The following is a 15,150-nucleotide window of genomic DNA, read 5'->3' as shown; positions in this document are numbered from 1 at the left end:
TTTGTAAACAGGTAAACTAAAAACATGGCGTCTAATGCTCATCAGCGCCATCAGCGCCATCAGCGGAGTCTGATTGAACCATCTCCTATGCTGAAGGCTGAACTGAAGCATTTAGCATTCGAATATCCGATTAGCCCTGTGGCGCATCGGAGTCCTCAGGTACCCACAGCCATTAAAACGAAACGATTAGCCCTGGCTGAACTGCCAAAATCATAAATTGCTAGTAGTCAATGGAACCAACTTACTAGTTTTGATCACTTGCAGCATTCTATGAACTTTGGAAGTAGAAAATATTTTAACTTTACTTTCGTTGATGAGCCATTGAATGCGTGATCATAATAAGCTCTAATTTTGAAAAGCAAAGTTGCTATTATACTTTTTGAAAAGAATTTTTTAGTAATAAAATTTAGAGTGAAAGTTTGATGTTTTTCATTGTTATTTATTAAATAAACTTACTTATGCATTGGCGACAGAGGCATTGTATGAACTCACGTATAATACAAAATAACACAAAAAAAGTAGTTTTCGTTCCTGCCGAGACTCGCAAACTTAATGCCGCAACTCTTGAAAATGAGCGAAGAATCGTTCTGGAAGCCCGTCCTCGTCGGTGATTCCCTAGCGGCGGTGGGAAGCGGGACTTCACAATTAATAATAATATTGTGGCATGCTCTTGTATGAATAATCACGGTACTTGTTTCGACTGCGCAATGGATTCTCTCAAGTGTATCATTTCATTATCGCGCGTGCACTTCAAAACTCTCCGTGCGCATATAAATAGCTTCATTCGTGGCTGACCTATCACCTCGTACAAGCGACCGCGCCGATTTATTTCCGTTCCATACCTGCATCCAAATCTACGGAGCCATGTCTCGGCCGATCGTTCTAACAATCGTAAGTATTTTTCGTCGACGCGTCGTCACGCGCCAGACCGAAGGATCAAGTTAATTGACAATTCCGTGCAGATTCTCAGCTTGGTGTTCAGTGGCGATGCGGCTGTTCTCAAAAACTTGGCCAACAAGTTTGACTTTCCCTCGCACATCGCCGGGACGAATCGTAGTGCCGCGTGAGTTCACTCGACGACAGTCCAAAGCCGGACAGCGCGTAATCGTTGCGTTTGCCCTTCAGGAACGAGCTGCAGCCGTTCGCGGCGGAGTATAGTCCCGTGGACTTGGGCATCGACTACCTCGACGACGAAGCGCCTGCGAAGATCCAACACGCACTGGCGAACGCGACCCTGTTCGGTGGTCCGGCTGCCAATCAAGTGTCCGTTAGCGACGTAAGCCCCCGATGCAATCTCACCGACATATTCGAACGTGCCAGAGCCCTCATTGTTATTTTCTCGGCAAAGGGACTGCTGAGGCTGAGGCGCGCGATCAGCACCTTGTACTCGCGGCTGATCGGTCGCGAGCTCGACGCGCAGGAGAACGTCGTGATCACGGCTGGCGCGACCGAGGCAGTCAATTCCGCTTTCTCGGGACACACGTCTCCCGGCGATGAGTGGGTGGTCATCGAGCCTGCCTACACCATGTATCTGCCCATGATCAAAATGGCCAGGGGCGTTCCGAGATTCACCTCCCTGAAATTAGTGAGTGACACGGTTGTACCGCAAACTTCAAGTTAAAGTGCACATTCCGACGGAATTCGATGCTATCGGCCATTCAGAGAAAGCACCGCGGCAGGATCGACGGAGAGGACTGGGTGTTGGACAAGGCGGAAATGGAGAGCTTGTTTAGCGAAAAGACCAAGGGTATCCTGTTGAACAATCCGCTGAACCCGATCGGCAAGGTGTACACGCGCGAGGAGCTCGAGTTCATCGGCAGCCTGGCGGTCAAGTACAACACCATCGTCGTGTGCGACGAGGCGCACGAGTGGGTCACTCACAAGCCGCACATCAGAATCGGTAAGCGCGCCTCCCACGCGGTCGCGCGTTCGCAACGAGATCGCTGAACATCCTCCTCACGGGGAACTTGCAGCGTCGCTGCCGGGAATGTTCGAGCGCACGATCACCGTCGGCTCGTCGAGCAAGTCCTTCAGCGTGTCGGGCTGGAGAATCGGTTGGGCCTACGGACCGAAGGAAATCCTGAACCACGTGAAAACTGTCCACGCGAATACGCTCGACAGTGCCCCAACGCCGCAGCAGGTGCGTGCGAACCTCTCGCTCGAATTCAACTCGATCTTTCGATTGAACGCCCACGAATTTTCGGATTTTCCATCAGCAAGCCGTAGCGTCCGCGTTCGAGGACGAGATACGCGACTTTGGCTCCCCGGACTCGTACTTCGTTAGCCACAGACGACACGTTCAATGGCAGCGCAACTTCTTGACCAAGGCGTTCGCCGACGTCGGCATGAGACCCGTCGTGTCGGACGGCGGCTACTGCATGCTCGTCGACTGGACGCCGCTGAGGCGCAGGTTCGGCGGCAAAGTCAACGGCGCCATGGATTTCGTCAAGTGGATGATTCGGAACGTCGGAGTCTTGGGATTGCCGATGTCGTCCTATTACGGGGACGCGCACAAACACATGGGCGAGAACTTTGCGAGATACTGTTTTCACAAGGTGAGAGGCATTGAGGCTTGCGGCGAATGTTCCGCGATGCATATTCATTCTTCGTTTTTGACCTTCCAGAAAAACGATACTCTCATAGAAGCCGCGCGAAGACTGAAGAAACTCAATAAGTGATAAACTAGACTAGTCTGTTACATAATTAATGCGCATACTTGGTCAGAGCCCTGGATCCCTGGACCCCTGGAGGAAGTTGTATATATTCGATAGCTGGGTGAACGAAGAATCGACGAATCCAAGCTGTACTACTACTTCAAACGACGGATCCACTGCCCTCGAGATTTCGTTCGAAATCGAATGATTTACGCGACAACTGTATATATTAAATATAAATAATTTATCTATTCGAGTCTGACGGCTTCCTAGTGAAATTATTATCTTATTTGTTTTACAAATTTGTCGATCAGCGTGATCACTCAAAAACACGAAAGTCTTTGTTAAGCTATCAATGTAATAACAAGTTATACTGTATCGCTTATCGGTAGGCCGAAAAGCCTCAAAGATCGCTATCAAATTTATTGATTCCAAAATGTCAGTCTGAATTGTTATTGCTATAAACGTTGCTAAAGGTTAGAATATCTTTTACGTCGTGAATTTTTTGTTTGATTCCGGAATGTTATAAAATTTTATAAATTCTCCGCAATTATTTGGATTCCAATTTCCACAAATGACTCTGAACAGTGCTTAAAGGAGTTTGAATGACAAAGTCAATCTAAAAGATAGAGTCAACAATAAGAAGTGAATAAGAAAGCATACTTGACGTACAACAGATGTTTGGCTTTTATCAATTAATAAATCGTTCATACATAATAATCGAAGTGAATTCCCTGACAAATTTGTCCTTGAATTTAAGCACATAGGAAAAAAATTGTCGAGTGGTCGTGTGAAAAGTACAACTTTGCCACTTGCTCGGTGAAAAAAGGTGCGCTCAAAAGCTCTTTCTTTTAAGAGTGTCCCGAGAAAGCAGAGTTTATGTAAAAAGTTAAATATTTCATTTCGGAATCACATTTGATCAGTTATGCCAAACATTAGCCAAACTTTACAATTGAAAGTAAAAAAAACACATTTCTCATCTATTTCTCCCTCTTGAATCGTCACATTTATAATTAAATCCTAATTATGGAGGAAAATATACTATCCTTGGATGGGTAAAAAAACGTATATGTTATTTAGATTCGGTTAATATTTTACCGAACTTTATTAAACATTGTAATTGAAAAGAGAAAAATTACTGTTTTAAATTATATTGAAATAAGGTTTGTCAAAAGTTTTTCCAAACTTCATACAAAGAAGCAAGTTAGGGATCAAAGTTTTGTATCGTACCATGGCACAATAGCCCATTGTAAAAAATATTTACAAGTATTTATATTCCAATGTGGGTAATAACACGATTAACTAGAGATCTGTTTTCTTTGAGATTGAAAGATTTCACAAAAATTGCATCGATTAAAAATCAATAAAAAGTGAATTATTACAATTGCGCTTAATGACTTTCCTTGACAAATAAAATATTTAAAATTAATTTTTTATTTTTATAAATCCTCATTAGGAATATTTTTCAAAGTGCCAATAACATAGATAGTGAAACTAAAGTTAAAAAAAGGAAAATTAGTTGGAAGAGGTTATTAAAAAGGTCGATTATTTCATTAAAAATGTATTTTGTAGACGTAAAAATAGTCTTGTGGTTATCTACTTTTAGACGAACCACTTAACTTTGTGATACCGTGCATAACATTACATAGAGTCAGAAAATCTTCCGTTTCAAGTGCTCTGGGTGAGTTTCTTATCTTTGTGACATCACTCTCTATCATACATAATAAATCACATAATAAATCATTATGCAAAGGTGATAGGTATGACAAATCACGTAATGTTTTAATCTGTAGGATGCCCTGCGTGAATTAACCTTTCCTCTAAAATTTAACGAATGGCAATGCAGTCGTAAACGAATCATGATATTAACCTTGCTAATAATGAATTGAAAATTAAAATGATAAATATGTAGCAGGTTTAGATCAGTCATTAGCTTTTAATCGGAGATACTCATTAATATGACTGTAATTGTGTATATAGCACATGAGTTTTCCTTAATATGTTGACTAATTCATTTTTTATCGCGTGCATTCGATTAATTTCCAAGAACCTATGCCGATTGACGATGTAACATAACAGTAAATATTCCAGCACTCTCAGGCTCTCAGGAAGAAATACCGTTCGATTTTGCATAATTTATTTAGTTCAGTCCGCCCCGAAACATCAATTTCTCGATTGTTCCGCATCTAAATAAAGAATAGTCCAAAGAAGTGGCTTAATAAAAAAAACAAGAAATTAATATTTACGTGACGCACACTCCAACTGATTCCAACCCACGTGTGATCACTATAAAGCGCTAGTACAAGCGTCGAAAAGTTTTATTCCTCGTCACAGTGGAGCGCATCATGATTTCGAAAATTATCATTCATTTAGCGGTAAGTTTGGTCGCGTCGTACTTTGCCGCACTGTGCGCCGCGGCTACGATAAATCGCCCGTCGACGTTCGCCTTTCCACGACACCTCGTAGGCTTGAACGAGTCCATCGAGTAAGTCACCAAGCCAGCGTCGTTAGAGCGACGGCGAATCATTACCAAGTGAATCTTTTCAGAGAGGAGCTGCGAGCCTACCAGCAAAAGTACAGGCCCGTCGATTTGGGTATAGATTTGCTCGACGACGACGCGCCGATGTTTATCAGGCGGGCAATGGCGAACGCCACCCTGTCCGACGACCCGTACGCCAATCAGCTGACTCATCCCAATGTAAGAACCGTTGGCTCGATAGTGGCAAAGCGAGCCTATACCATTTTCCACTTACCGCTGCGATTCAGGGCATCCTCAGGCTCCGCAAAGCGATCGCCGAGATGTACTCGCCTCTGGTCGGCCGCCGACTCGAGCCGGAAGACCACGTTGTGGTGACGCAGGGGGCAACGGAAGCCGTTTACGCGGCGTTCACGGGGCACACTTCACCGGGCGACGAGTGGATCGTCATCGAACCGGCTTACCTCATGTACGTGCCGATGATTAAAATCTCCAAAGGTGTGCCCAGATACACCAGTTTGAAATTGGTACGCCGACGCTTGTTTTCCTGCCTGTGCACTCGGAGATTTTCACGCGGTTAGAACACGATAACGGCCGTGGAACCTTGCAGATGAAGGCAAATGGAACGATCAACGGAGACGATTGGGTGCTGAATAAGGCAGAAATGGAAAGTTTATTCAATGAGAAAACCAAGGGAATACTGTTGAACAACCCACTGAATCCCATCGGCAAAGTTTACAAGCGCGAGGAGCTTGAATTCATCGCTGGTCTGGCGATAAAATACAACGCGATCGTCATCTGTGACGAAGCACACGAGTGGATAACTCACAAGCCTCACGTTAGAATCGGTAAGTTTCACGTTTTCGCGCAAGGCATCCGTCTCGAAACCTGGTTCGTTGCAGCCTCTTTGCCGGGAATGTTCGAGAGGACCATCACCATTGGCACGTCGAGCAAGACTTTCAGCGTAGCCGGTTTCAGAATTGGTTGGGCGTATGGTCACGCAAACGTTTTGAATCACCTGAAAACTGCTCACGAAGTAGCCGTTTATTCCTCTCCCGCACCGCAACAGGTGACACCACGTTTGGAGACACCGGTGCCCGACTGTCCGACGACGCGCTTACCATGAAATCTGCTGGCCAAACAGGTAGCCGTGGCCTACGCCTTCGAGCGAGAACTGTGCAATTTCGGCGCTCCGGATTCCTACTTGATATCCCACCTGCGGACCGTCAAGCAACAGCGCGACGCAATGATCGAGGCGCTGGCCGGAACGGGCATAACACCTGTTATCGCCGACGGCGGTTTCTGCATGCTAGCTAACTGGTCTGCACTTGGAGCCAAAATCACCAACGTTTACGGATCCATGCAGTTTATTATATGGATGATCAAAAATGTCGGGGTGCTGGGCCTTCCTTTGCCGGCCTTTTACGGCCCCGAGCACAAGCACATTGGCGAAGACTTCGTGCGGTTTTGCTTTCACAAGGTTGGCGAGATCATCCGGATGCTCCTCTGACAAGAGTCTTTTAATTTTTGAAATTCCTTTACAGAAAATGGCGACTCTCCACGAGGCAGCTCGAAGATTCAAAAAACTGCGAGATTCATTTTTTCCTTGATAACTATTAGCTTCTACTTGTTATTATTTATTAAATTGAAGATCTTTGCTTTGACTGCACGGATAATGACTATTGTTCTTTCTTTACTGTTTGCTTTATAAGTAACCGACGTCTTTTGTTCATGAGCATTCTTCAGTCCGTGATGAACCAAGTAATAGTTTAATTTCTCATGGCTTAGTCTTCACAGAGAAAATATCTCGGTAGCTTACTGCTGAAAGATTGCCTTCGCTAAGTCTTTTATTATTTTTATTATTTTCCACTGACAACTTTGTAACCAATATATCAGCAGATAACAAACGAGCAGTATCAGGCTCATTAACTCTTTGCGCGCGCGCAACTCTACGCCATTCGTAATCCGATCTTAATTGCAGATAATATTATGCTCTCAAAAATTTTAATAAATAAATAACGCATTCAGTAACGTTCTGTTAGCACTTAATCGTTGCGATTCCCTCGATCGTTGTATGCCTTGTGCAAATAATTTCGATTCTACATCTGTTTCGGGCATTGGTCGTACGGAGCATGGAGCTGAAAAATTTCCTCGGTATGCGAAGTGTTGCACTACTAACGGTAATTATTTTTCAATACTAATTTTCGAGCTTTTTATTGGTGAGATATAAGTCGCATAAATAATCCAATCAGCCGACGTGAACAATTAGGTGTGCACTTTCGTCGCCTTATGCGCTGCTGCTAGCACGAAAAAATTTTCCAGAGGTTTTCCATTCCCACCTCACCTGATCGGCACCAATTACTCGGCAATGTGCGTTGACATTTCCCTTTGACTGTCGCGATGGCTAATCGAAAGTTATTGTTCCGCAACGCAGGAACGATTTACAAGCGTACAAGGAGAAGTACGATCCCGTGGATCTTGGAATCGATTTGCTCGACGACCACGCGCCCGAGTACATCAGGAGAGCGCTGGGAGAGGCCAGTCTCTCCGATCCCGCTTACAATCAATACACACCCAATGATGTAATGGCGATAGTCGTATAGAAAATGCATCGGCTGCTTTGTATATTCAATCGTCTTTACCAAAATTTAACAATACGAAGAACGGCAAAGTTGCAATAATTTCGCAGGGTACAGTGCGGCTACGAACCGCAATCGCGGATTTATACTCGCCCTTGGTCGGCCAACCACTGAACCCCGCGGAAAACGTGTTGGTAACGATTGGCGCGACCGAGGCTATGCACTCGGCCATCGTCGGCCACACCTTCGCCGACGACGAATGGATCCTCATCGAGCCTGCGTACAGCATGTATTTGCCGATGATCAGGATGGCTGGAGGTGTGCCGCGATTCACCGCCTTGAAACTGGTTGGTTCGGTCGTGTTTGCACCACCCGAGCCGCGTGCTCTCCCAGCTGAAAACCCGTTGTTGTCCGAAACAGAACGCGACCGGGGCTCCGGCCAGCGGTGACGACTGGAAATTGGACCAAGAAGAGCTGCAGAGTTTGTTCAACGAGAGGACGAAGGGTATTATCCTGAACAATCCGGTGAACCCGGTCGGCAAGGTTTACACGGCGGAGGAGCTGGAGTTCATCGCGGAGCTGGCTCGGGAGCGCGACGTGCTCGTGATCAGCGACGAGGCACACGAGTGGATAACCCACAAGCCGCATCGCAGAATAGGTAGACGGAGTGGAGGGCGGAGTGGAGAGCGGAGTGGAGGGGGCGGCCCATTGACGGCGCTTTGGCGTTGCAGCTTCGTTACCCGGGATGTACGAGCGAACGATAACCGTGGGCTCGGCTAGCAAGTCGTTCAGCTTGGCCGGCTGGCGGATCGGCTGGGCATACGGCCATCGGGACGTTCTCAACCACGTCAAGACGGTCCACATGAACAGCGTGGATTGCGCGCCTGCGCCCCAGCAGGTAATGCCAAAGGCGGCCGCTGGACCTCCTAGAGACGAGCGGTGAAGCGATTGTAACGTCGACGTGCCGTTAGGAAGCCTTGGCCTTCGCCTTCGAGGAGGAAATTCGTCATTTCGGATCGGCGCACTCCTACTTCGCGACGCATCGGGAACACGTGAGACGCCTTCGCGACATGCTCGTCGAAGCTTTCGCGGACGTCGGCTTGAAGCCCGTCGTCGCGAGCGGCGGATTTTGCATGCTGGTCGATTGGACCCCTATCAAGAGTCGAGTACCTCGGCTCGCCGGCTCTATGGACTTCGCGATGTGGTTCATCAAGCACATCGGGGTACTGGGCCTACCCGCAACTTCCTACTTTGGAGAAGAGCACAAATCTATTGGACAGGACTACGCGCGATTCTGCTATCACAAGGCAAGCGACGGATACTTTGAGGCATCGCGGACGAAAAGATTGTCGTGCGATATTACGCGTCTTTTTCTTTTGATTTTGCAGAAGGTCGATACGCTCGAGGAAGCGGCACGGAAATTGAGCAAACTGAAAGGTCTCTTGTGAAGCGTCGGTCGCTATTTGTCGAATTATCTTCGCAATACGCTTACATAGTTTTCAATGTACCGCTTTTATCTATCAAAATCTTTATAAAAATGACAATAAATTAGTTGTCTCTTGATGTATTGTGATTCCCTGATTACATCGTATTTATTCAATTTCTAAAGAGTAAATCAAGCTGAAAGAGAAATATCGAACATTTTCCTTGATCGATCATAGTCGACGGAATATATAACACTATTGAGTAACGATCAACACACCTATCAAATGCCAAGTGAAAACGGAGATAACGTTGAGCTCCCGTGCGCATCGATCAAACCGAAAACGGTATTACATTCTCTCGGGCAGATTCCGCTTTTATACTGTACTATTATATACTCGTGAATTATTTCACTTCAAATAATATGTTTTCAAAATAAAATTGTTAGACGGAACGGCATTGTAGACGCAGCTGCAGAAATAAAAGCTGAGCATTAGTCTCGCAACGAAGGCACTTTATTTAGCACATAGCACACACACGCTGTCACTTCGGTGAGAGAACGAGAGACAAGCGTGTCGCAGGACACAACGTGGGTAGTGAGTGACGCGACCGACGCATGCGTCGCCCCCATACGAGCATACGTGCATATACCTACCTATATACAAGCCATTCAACAAAAGTTATTTCAAAATTAAATATCTAATTATCGATTAAAAAATGACAAATCCGAAAATTTGATCAGATCGGGAAAGCGATGCCAAGGTGTTTCGCGTAAGGGGCGTTTCTTTGTTCGATTTAATTAATATTTAGATTATTCACTGTAGATTGTATTTTTGGAAGTGATACAAAACCAGCAAACAAAAATTAAATTAAGAAAAAGAGTTAATTTATTAAAATTGTGAATCTGCATGTAGAACTATGGGCCAGAGATGTTAGTATCAATTTAAAAAAGATATCTGTTGGAATTAAGAACACAAGAAACAATTGATGATAACGCCATGCCAATTTAAAGATAATATGCACTTCCGTATCAATGAACTATGCTTAATTTTTCCACTCGATCATTACAGATCTTTGCAGTCTTAATTATCACGACAAATTGATTAATATTATAACTTTTGGTTTAAGACCATAATCGCCCCTGCTATATAAACTCACGGACACTGGATTAATAGCAGCCTTGCAAATAAATTGTAAGCAGTCGGTCTACCGTAAAATATCATGGATAGGCGCTATGCATTTGAGAGATGCTCTGGCGAACGCGACACACGCGACTACGACGTGAGAAAGTCATATCTTTGAGCACGTGGGAAAAGAGAGCAGGATTTGCAATTAGGAACGTCAGCGATGGAGCGACAAAAGAATTAGTTAAATGCGTATTCGGCCGCAGGGATTACCGAGGGAGGCTGAGGCACGCCATCGCGGCAATGTACTCGGTGCTAGTCGGCCATCGATCAAGTCCTGACGATAGCGTGCTGGTACCTGACCATCGGCGCGACCAAGGCTGTACATGTGACTGTCACAGGGCGAGTGGCCGATCGTCGAACCGGCTAATTACAGCATTTATTCACCGATCATCCAATAAGCCAAATTGATCGGTGTTGCCAAATTGATGGCTGCAACATGGCTGAGTTGTTCGATGATCGCGAGTTTTGGAGCAATAGACGAGCAATCGTCCAACGTAGAATGGCTCGTAGAATGGCTCGGAGGTACAAACATGCTAATAATCAGCGACGAGGCGCACCACCGGCTCACCTTCAAACCGTGCATCAAAATAAATACACCCCGAAAATGCCGCTTTCATGATTAATCTTAATCCATTGATTGCAATCACCTCGAGTTCAGCATCGTTGCCAGGACTGTACGAGCGCACGATGACCATCGTCTCGGATCGTCTCATCGTGTTAATCAATATCACAATAAGAAATGAAAATTAAGATAAGAGAGTGCAAAGCTCGTCTGGCGTCACTAGTATTGACGGATTGAAAAATGCATTGAACTTTTGTAGATGGTGAACGTTGCAAATCTTATCTTATTGGATCAGATAAAGTGAATTTTAGATCACAAAAATTAATGATAGGCAAGGTGGATTTGAACGATGCCCTCCGATTTTAAAGCACTAATACAAAAGAACTTGTGCGACGATTGATGAGATCATTGGTTGGAAAAGGAAATTTGAAACGTATAGTCCCTATTAGAAATCGATACAAAGCAGGTATTTGTAAAGCTATTAGATATGCAGTTTATAGTACTTTATTAGACAATTTTATTGTATATAAAGGAAAACCCTACAAGTTCATTAATAAATCTGTTTGTGTCACTTTTAGCATTTTCTAAAAAGAAGCACGGCAATCCTGACAGTTCGACTATCGATAAATACAACGCAATACTGTCACATCCAATTACTACTCTTCGTAATACATACAGCAATTGTGCAGTAAAAAATTTTATGTATAAAAGGACCACACCGAGTCCTTTGACAAAATCTTGCAACAACTCAAGAGATTAGAATTAGAAAAACGAGCGGTGGTGGCCTGATGGTTCAGTGAGTAAGTACGAGTTCTGGCTTCCGTGCAAAAGATCACAGGTATGTAAAAATGTTGAAAAATATGAAATTTTCATGTGTTTGTTACTGTGATTTCGATGGTTCAGATTCTACCTTGAAAAAAACTTCTCTCTTATATCTTTCCAAAAGTGATAGGAGAAGTCAGTCTACGTGCGAATGACTATAGAGAACCAAGGCACCTAGTGTACCTTTGCAGCGTTCCACGTGAATGTATTCTTGAAGTAATAATAACAACAAATAAGACAACAATCGCCGACAAAACTGGGTATCGCTTTCGGTTCTGCTTTCACTCTCGCTTTTTTCTATATCTAGTTCTTTCAGTTTTCCGTTCCTTCAACGTTAATATCAGACAATTCTTAATCATCCATTCATTTTCTCAATGTTCAAAGGAATTGTTAACATTCACTTTTAATATTAATTTTAACAAACAAATGAAATATACAAAATTTATTGAAAAATAAGAAAAAATCATTTATAAATATTGCATGGAAAAAACGGGACACATTTTTCATTTATTTAAATTTTTTACTGTTTTTAAAAGTCTTCGTTGGCTTAAAAAATCATGGTTGGAAAAAATTTTTTACAGTTACTCTAGAAATATTCCAATTCCGAATGTTTTTGGAAAATCTATGGAAAAAAACAAATTACACGCGATATAACGTACTAAACGTACCAATACAATACAATATTTCTAAATTAAACATGAGAAAATTTTTCCAACTGTTATGCCATGATCTTTTTGGTAAGCCAAGATTTTTTTATGATTATACTTTTTATGAGATAAAAATGGCTTCAAAGCGTAGGCCATAACGATATGATATACTTGCAACAAACATACCTTTTGATGCAAAAAATACAAAACATAAAATTTTCCAAGGCTTAAAAGAGCCATGGAAAATCTTTGACTCAGGCGATATAGGTGAATCCCAACATAATAATTAAAAGTCGTGCAATATTGATACAAGTGTTAGTGTTACTAATTGTAAGTGATACATTTGTCAGAACAGCAGTTAAATTAGTGTTACTCCGATGCTATAAAACAATGCTTAAGACCGTCTTGTCATACAGTTCTATCGAAATCTCACTTTAGAATTGTCGTGCATTTGATTTTGGTGATAAATTCTCTAATATCTAGTTTAAAATGAGGTTCCAGCAATTTTTTATCTTTGTCACGATTAATCCGGTGAGTCGAGCAGTTGAAATCTTAAAATTTGACTTGCTATACGAGGGATACACAGAAGCGATAATTGACTGAAAGTGTTTTCAGCTGCTCATCATATCGATCGATGCTGCAGTTGTGAAAAGATCGCTGAAGCACAAGTTTCCAGAACACCTCCTTAACATCAACTCAACAGCCGCGTAAGCTTTCACGCTCGATTGTTGGATAATCGTCGATCGATCGACAGCTCATTTTCGATGTTTGTTTCTTTGCAGTGACGAGGTAGTGGCTTTCGCAATGGGACACGATTACGTGGACATGGGCGTAGACATGCTCGACGATTTCGTGCCGCTGAATTTACGAATGGCCTTAGCTAACGCTACTCTTGCCAACGATCCCATGACCAATCAAGTCACACAGAGTCATTACGTGAGAAATATGCCAAGTCACCGTCTGAAATTGCGCTTCGACGAACGAATGCCTATTTGGATTTGATTTGTGCAGGGACTGTTGAGGCTCCGAGCCGCAATTGCTAAAATGTACTCGCCGCTAATCGGCCAAGACCTGGATCCAGAAGCAAACACGCTGATAACCCTAGGCGCTACCGAAGCCATCTACGCCGCGTTCTTCGGCCACACGTCGAGCGGCGACGAATGGATCGTCATCGAGCCCGCATACTCCATTTACTTACCGATTATCAAGATGTGCCGCGGTGTCGCCAAAGTCACATCCTTAAAGCTGGTTCGACTCCTTTCCTTCTTTCTCGATTTATTCCCCGCCGAAGGAACGTTAATCGCGATTCACGCCAAACTCGCAGGGGAAACACAAAGGCGAAGTTCATGGAAACGATTGGGTACTGGATAAACGAGAGCTGGCAAGTTTGTTCAACGCGAGAACCAAGGGTATTCTAGTGAACAACCCACTGAATCCAGTCGGCAAAGTTTACACGCGCGAGGAGTTGCAGTTCATTGCCGATCTGGCCGTCAAATACGACGCACTCGTCATCACGGACGAGGCGCACGAGTGGGTCGCTTACAAGCCGCACGTGAGAATCGGTGGGTAGAAGAGCGACCTTCGCAGTAATTATTCTTTCAATCGATTCGATCGCTGCGAATCTCGTCAGGCTCGCTGCCGGGAATGTTCGACCGAACCATCACCATCGGCTCAGCGACCAAGTCGTTCTCCGTGTCTGGATGGAGAATCGGCTGGGCCTACGGACCGAAGGACTTGATCAACAATTTGAAAACGGTGCACAGGGGATCGGTTTACTACACTCCCACGCTGCAGCAGGTACCGCGCGAGACACCCTTGTACATCCAGAATGCGCAGCAAACGTTCACTATTCATTGGCATCCTTTAGATAGCTCTGGCGTACGGGTTCGAGGAGGAAATTCGCAACTATGGACTGCCAACTTCGTATTTTGTATCACATCGCGAACAGGTCAAAGTAAATCGCGACCTCGTGGTCAAGGCGTTTTTGGATGCCGGCATGAACCTAACCATTGCTGACGGCGGCTCTTGCATGCTCGTCGATTGGTCACCATTGAAAACTCGATTGCCGAACGTTCACGGAGCCACCGATTTTGCTAAATGGCTTGTCGCTAATATCGGTATATTGGGTTTGCCCGCAACTTCGTATTACAGCGAGAAACATCAAAGTATGGGTGAAGATTATTTGAGATTTTGTTATAATAAGGTGAGACAGCTGATTTTACGAGTTCTCGCGCTTTACCAAATTCGCTATAATTAGAATAACAAATTTAATGCCTTGCTCTTGATTTGTTCGAGCAGAAATACTATAACCTCGTGGAAGCGGCGCGAAGACTAAAGAAGATCAAATATGGAATCTCACAATAGCGATATTAACCAACAGATTTTCATTGGTTCTAGCATAATTTGTCTGTTATATTTTGGTTGTGCTATGAAATAATAGTATTTGAATAAAAAGAACTTTTGTAGGTTGTATGCTCTTCAATAAGCTTAGCGAAAAATATTAATGAGCGTTGAGTATTCGGAACATTAAGAATGTTTGTTGGCTGGATAAAAGGGAACAAGAAAGGGTAACCGATAGTATGCTAAAGCTTTGCTAGCCAGATACGGCGGAATAAAATCTGCTCTTCTATTTAGGAAATCTATCTACGATAGCCGTATAACATTATCTTATAGATCTTTCGTAAAGTCGCTTGATCCTTTCTGGCGAAACTTATCATCGCGGCATAGACAGCTAGGTTTATTTACTTGCAGTGGTCGGTAACAAACTGCCAGACATAAACAGAAACTAATAAGTGTAATTG

General features: G+C 43.9%; 4 protein-coding genes across 4 annotated transcripts; all 4 read left to right on the top strand.

Annotated features, from left to right (window-relative positions):
- Positions 1-24: 24 nt before the first annotated feature.
- Positions 25-2,678, top strand: LOC131667216 (kynurenine aminotransferase-like). The gene is made up of 8 exons (XM_058940488.1): positions 25-159; positions 963-1,063; positions 1,126-1,276; positions 1,349-1,585; positions 1,663-1,900; positions 1,974-2,140; positions 2,217-2,555; positions 2,625-2,678. Exons 1-8 carry the CDS (start codon positions 25-27, stop codon positions 2,676-2,678), a joined length of 1,422 nt encoding a protein of 473 aa, XP_058796471.1.
- A 2,321-nt stretch (positions 2,679-4,999) lies between these two features.
- LOC131667215 (kynurenine aminotransferase-like) lies at positions 5,000-6,640 on the top strand. The gene is made up of 6 exons (XM_058940487.1): positions 5,000-5,139; positions 5,202-5,352; positions 5,421-5,657; positions 5,741-5,978; positions 6,033-6,199; positions 6,275-6,640. The coding sequence occupies exons 1-6, from the start codon at positions 5,000-5,002 to the stop codon at positions 6,638-6,640; spliced, it is 1,299 nt and encodes a 432-aa protein (XP_058796470.1).
- A 622-nt stretch (positions 6,641-7,262) lies between these two features.
- Positions 7,263-9,157, top strand: LOC131667214 (kynurenine aminotransferase-like). The gene is made up of 8 exons (XM_058940486.1): positions 7,263-7,310; positions 7,400-7,500; positions 7,565-7,712; positions 7,820-8,056; positions 8,130-8,367; positions 8,441-8,607; positions 8,681-9,016; positions 9,098-9,157. The coding sequence occupies exons 1-8, from the start codon at positions 7,263-7,265 to the stop codon at positions 9,155-9,157; spliced, it is 1,335 nt and encodes a 444-aa protein (XP_058796469.1).
- A 3,996-nt stretch (positions 9,158-13,153) lies between these two features.
- LOC131667213 (kynurenine aminotransferase-like) lies at positions 13,154-14,747 on the top strand. The gene is made up of 6 exons (XM_058940485.1): positions 13,154-13,285; positions 13,361-13,597; positions 13,674-13,911; positions 13,980-14,146; positions 14,217-14,552; positions 14,648-14,747. The coding sequence occupies exons 1-6, from the start codon at positions 13,154-13,156 to the stop codon at positions 14,711-14,713; spliced, it is 1,176 nt and encodes a 391-aa protein (XP_058796468.1). The 3' UTR covers positions 14,714-14,747.
- The last annotated feature ends 403 nt before the right edge of the window (positions 14,748-15,150 follow it).

The sequence above is a fragment of the Phymastichus coffea genome, unplaced genomic scaffold (genome assembly GCF_024137745.1).
Source record: "Phymastichus coffea isolate CEN01 unplaced genomic scaffold, Cenicafe_Pcof_1.1 PCOF00063, whole genome shotgun sequence".
Classification (NCBI taxonomy): Eukaryota; Metazoa; Arthropoda; class Insecta; order Hymenoptera; family Eulophidae; genus Phymastichus; species Phymastichus coffea.
Note: the sequence above shows the minus strand (reverse complement) of the source record. Positions and strands in the feature narration are given on the sequence as shown.

Bases quoted from the DNA above. Each gene is read 5' to 3' on its own strand.
- LOC131667214 (XM_058940486.1), top strand. From the start codon at position 7,263: ATGGAGCTGAAAAATTTCCTCGGTATGCGAAGTGTTGCACTACTAACG. The intron at 7,713-7,819 runs GTAATGGCGATA...ATAATTTCGCAG, and splicing joins ATCAATACACACCCAATGAT to GGTACAGTGCGGCTACGAAC. The intron at 9,017-9,097 runs GCAAGCGACGGA...TTGATTTTGCAG, and splicing joins CGCGATTCTGCTATCACAAG to AAGGTCGATACGCTCGAGGA.
- LOC131667215 (XM_058940487.1), top strand. From the start codon at position 5,000: ATGATTTCGAAAATTATCATTCATTTAGCGGTAAGTTTGGTCGCGTCG. The intron at 5,353-5,420 runs GTAAGAACCGTT...GCTGCGATTCAG, and splicing joins ATCAGCTGACTCATCCCAAT to GGCATCCTCAGGCTCCGCAA. The intron at 6,200-6,274 runs GTGACACCACGT...CTGGCCAAACAG, and splicing joins CCTCTCCCGCACCGCAACAG to GTAGCCGTGGCCTACGCCTT.
- LOC131667216 (XM_058940488.1), top strand. From the start codon at position 25: ATGGCGTCTAATGCTCATCAGCGCCATCAGCGCCATCAGCGGAGTCTG. The intron at 160-962 runs GTACCCACAGCC...AATTCCGTGCAG, and splicing joins TGGCGCATCGGAGTCCTCAG to ATTCTCAGCTTGGTGTTCAG. The intron at 1,277-1,348 runs GTAAGCCCCCGA...TTCTCGGCAAAG, and splicing joins ATCAAGTGTCCGTTAGCGAC to GGACTGCTGAGGCTGAGGCG.
- LOC131667213 (XM_058940485.1), top strand. From the start codon at position 13,154: ATGGGACACGATTACGTGGACATGGGCGTAGACATGCTCGACGATTTC. The intron at 13,912-13,979 runs GTGGGTAGAAGA...GAATCTCGTCAG, and splicing joins CAAGCCGCACGTGAGAATCG to GCTCGCTGCCGGGAATGTTC. The intron at 14,147-14,216 runs GTACCGCGCGAG...GGCATCCTTTAG, and splicing joins ACACTCCCACGCTGCAGCAG to ATAGCTCTGGCGTACGGGTT.